General features: G+C 63.9%; 1 protein-coding gene across 1 annotated transcript; it reads left to right on the top strand.

The window, feature by feature from the left end:
* The first annotated feature begins 436 nt into the window (after positions 1-436).
* LOC147647277 (serine/threonine-protein kinase pim-1-like) lies at positions 437-3,171 on the top strand. The gene is made up of 5 exons (XM_086872236.1): positions 437-1,202; positions 1,325-1,375; positions 1,580-1,946; positions 2,502-2,678; positions 2,935-3,171. Exons 1-5 carry the CDS (start codon positions 651-653, stop codon positions 3,039-3,041), a joined length of 1,254 nt encoding a protein of 417 aa, XP_086728362.1. The 5' UTR covers positions 437-650; the 3' UTR covers positions 3,042-3,171.
* The last annotated feature ends 7 nt before the right edge of the window (positions 3,172-3,178 follow it).

Raw genomic sequence — 3,178 nt, 5'->3', positions numbered from 1 at the left:
TTATGTTTCCCTTTTCCATCTTGCACTAGTTCTCCATCCCATTCATTCCAAATGGATCTCACCTCTAAGATCTGAGACTTGGCAAGTTTTAGACACTGCAAAATACCATGAGCTACACCCAGTTTGCCTTCCCCTGTTTTTCTTGGAGAGCAATGCTGGAGACACAAGTGCAGTGCTTGGGTCAGGTACAAATTCTGCATTCAGGGAATGTGCTCGGACAGTGTCTGACGCTCAGCAGGGACAAGGCACAGCAGCAGCCAAGGGCATTGCTGTGCCCCTGTGCAGGAATCAAGACTCTGGCTCTTGGCTCAACACGGCAAAGTTCCCGTGTTTGGCCAGGCTCAGGGGCTGCCCGGGGAGCGCGGGGCTCGGCGCGGGGCCGAGCGGGCAACGGACAAACGGCCCCGGGGACAAACGGCCCCGGTGCTTCAGTTGCAGCGGCAGCAGCGGCAGCAGCAGCGGCAGCGGCAGCAGCAGTAGCGGCAACAAGACAGAAAGCAGCGAAAAAAGCCACGTTATCCACGCCCTCTATCTTCTCCTCTCCCTCTCCCACTGTTCCACCCTCTCGCGGTCCCTCACCCATTCCCGATCTCCTTTTCCCTGTGTCCCCCTCCTCTCCCAGTTCCCCTCTCCCCTTGCCCGCCCGGGACATGCCCCCGGCCCGCCCCTGGCCCCGGCCCCGGCCCCGGCCCCGGCCCCGGGCGTCCCGCCTCGCTCTCGCCTCCGCCCGGCTCTGGCCGAGCTGGCGCTGGCGCTTCTGGGCGGGCCTCAGTGCCTGGGGCTGGGGCGGTATCGCCGCCCTTTGGCTCCGCCTGCTCCGAGCCCTGCCCCGGCCCTGGCCCTGGTCCCGGCCCTTGCCCCGGCTCCTCCCGGGGCCCGCGGAGGACACAGGCGGTGCAGCCGTTGCCGCCGCCTCCGCTGCGGCTTCCCCGGCCCGAGCTCCGCCGCTCGGCAGCGCGGCCGCTGGCCCCGAGCCGCCGCTGTCGCGTTCCAAGGAGCGGACGCCTGCGGATGCTCGGCCCGGGGAGGTCGGGGAGCGCTCGGGGGCCGTTCCTGGCCCCGGGCCGAGCGCTGACGGCCGCGTCTCTTCCCCAGGGAAGGCGCAGGAGGCCCTGCAGCAGCGCTACAGGATCGGCTCGCTGCTGGGGCGCGGCGGCTTCGGCAGGGTTTTCTCGGCCACTCGGCTCTCGGACGGTGCCCCGGTGAGCAGAGGGGCCGGCGGCGGGCGGAGGAAGAAGAGGAGGAGGAGGAGGGGGCGGAGGAGAAGGCGGGGGCGCTGCGGGGTGGGCATCAAGCTCAACTTTCTGCTGCCCCTTGCTCGCAGGTGGCCATGAAATGCGTGCCGCGGGATCGCGTCCGGCACTGGGGCGAGCTGGTGAGTGAGCGGGGCCAGCGGCAGAAGCCGGGGCGTGCCGGGCGGGGATGAGCCGGGGCCCGGCAGGGTGGGAGCCACCAGGACACCTGGAGGGAGAGCGGGCGTGGGGCCAGCGGAGGGCACAGAGCATCCCGGGCTGGCTGAGGGCTCCCCGAGCCCTGGCACGGGCTCAGCCCCACTGACGGCACCGTGCTCCTCCCGCAGCCCGACGGCACCAGCGCACCACTGGAGATAGTGCTGCTGGACAAGGTGTCCACAGGCTTCTCCGGTGTGGTGCACCTCCTGGAGTGGTTTGAGCTCCCAAACAACATCGTGATGGTGCTGGAGCGCCCAGAGCGGTGTCAGGACCTTCGGCATTTCATTCGAGCACGGAGGTTCCTGACCGAGGAAGAGGCGCGGGAGCTTTTCCGGCAGGTGCTGGAGGCCGTGCAGCACTGCACCAGCTGCGGGGTCCTGCACAGAGACATAAAACCAGAGAACATCCTGGTTGACCTGGACACCGGGCAGGCAAAATTGATTGACTTCGGCTGTGGCACCTACCTGCAGGACACAGCCTACACTCAGTTTGCAGGTGAGCCCACCCAGGAGTAGGCTCCCGGTCCCGGCATCTCCTGGCCCAACATCTCCTGGCCCAACATCTCAGGGCCCAACCAGGGTGTGGCAGCAGGGATTCTCCCAGGATTGGGGCAGGGGCTGGGGCAGCCAGCCTGACAAAATCCCCTGTGGGTGGGGGTAGCAGAGAGGGAGAGCCAGGACCTGTGCACCAGCTGGTATGGTGTGCAGGTGAGAATGGGCTTGGACTGCTGTGCTTCCCTGCTTTGCCTTGGTTCATAATATTTTTTGGGCAATGCCAGCAGGGAGGATGTGGGTATGGTTTTTCCCCAGCACTGTGAGCGGGTTTTTCCTTTGTGTGCCATGGTCGGGCCTTGCCAGGGTTTCTGCTGCCATCTTCCAGCACCAGTGCCTTCTTTTCCAACCCTGGGTTTGTACACAAGTGCCAGGTGCTGGCAAGAGGGCAGCAGGTCACCCCGTGAGCCACTGGGGCAGCCCCACATGCCCAGGGATGCTGGGCTCAGGCTCTGGGAGCAGCAGCATCCCCCTGATGAGCTCCATCCGTATTCCATAGGAACACGATCATACAGACCCCCGGAATGGACCAACTTCAGGTGGTACTATGGCGAGGCAGCAACCGTCTGGACCCTGGGCATCCTGCTGCATGAGATGGTCTGCGGGAAGCACCCTTTCAGGAGGGGCTGGAACATCAGCTGGGGCCAGCTCCCGCTGCCACAACGGCTCTCCCAAGGTGGATTCTCATCTCTGGGCACGGGGGGAACACCAGTGTTGGGAGACAGCAGCAGGCTCGTGAGCATCCCGCTCTGGCAGCTGCTGAGGAGGTGGCACATGTCCTGCTCTCCTGCTCTCCTCCAAAACAGAGAATTGATGGGAAAGTTTAGGCCCAGCTCTGGGCACATCCAGCGTGGCCTGGGCACGGGTATAGTGAGGCAAAGCAGACAGGAGCCTTCTCCAACTGACCAGTGGTTTGTGGTTTCTCTCCCCAGATTGCCAAGTTCTGATCAGGCGGTGTTTATCCCTGCACTACTTGGACAGGCCCTCATTAGAAGACCTGTTCTGTGATCCCTGGATGCAGGATATTCATCAGCCATAGAAGAAGGGAGAGAGCCACAGGCACAGTGATGCAGGGACCTGGTAAGTTACAGCTCCACACATACCCTGGCAATCAGAAGCAAAGAAACCCAGACTTCTTTGTCCTGCCTGTGTCACTGCACAGGGCTCATCGAGTGA

This window comes from Cyanistes caeruleus, unplaced genomic scaffold, assembly GCF_971803275.1.
Source record: "Cyanistes caeruleus unplaced genomic scaffold, bCyaCae1.hap1.1 HAP1_SCAFFOLD_11, whole genome shotgun sequence".
NCBI classification, from domain to species: domain Eukaryota; kingdom Metazoa; phylum Chordata; class Aves; order Passeriformes; family Paridae; genus Cyanistes; species Cyanistes caeruleus.
Note: the sequence above shows the minus strand (reverse complement) of the source record. Positions and strands in the feature narration are given on the sequence as shown.

Excerpts from the sequence above, each read along its gene's own strand:
- LOC147647277 (XM_086872236.1), top strand. The coding sequence starts at position 651 with ATGCCCCCGGCCCGCCCCTGGCCCCGGCCCCGGCCCCGGCCCCGGCCC. Across the intron at positions 1,203-1,324 it reads GGCTCTCGGACGGTGCCCCG|GTGGCCATGAAATGCGTGCC; the intron begins GTGAGCAGAGGG and ends CCTTGCTCGCAG. Across the intron at positions 1,947-2,501 it reads AGCCTACACTCAGTTTGCAG|GAACACGATCATACAGACCC; the intron begins GTGAGCCCACCC and ends CGTATTCCATAG.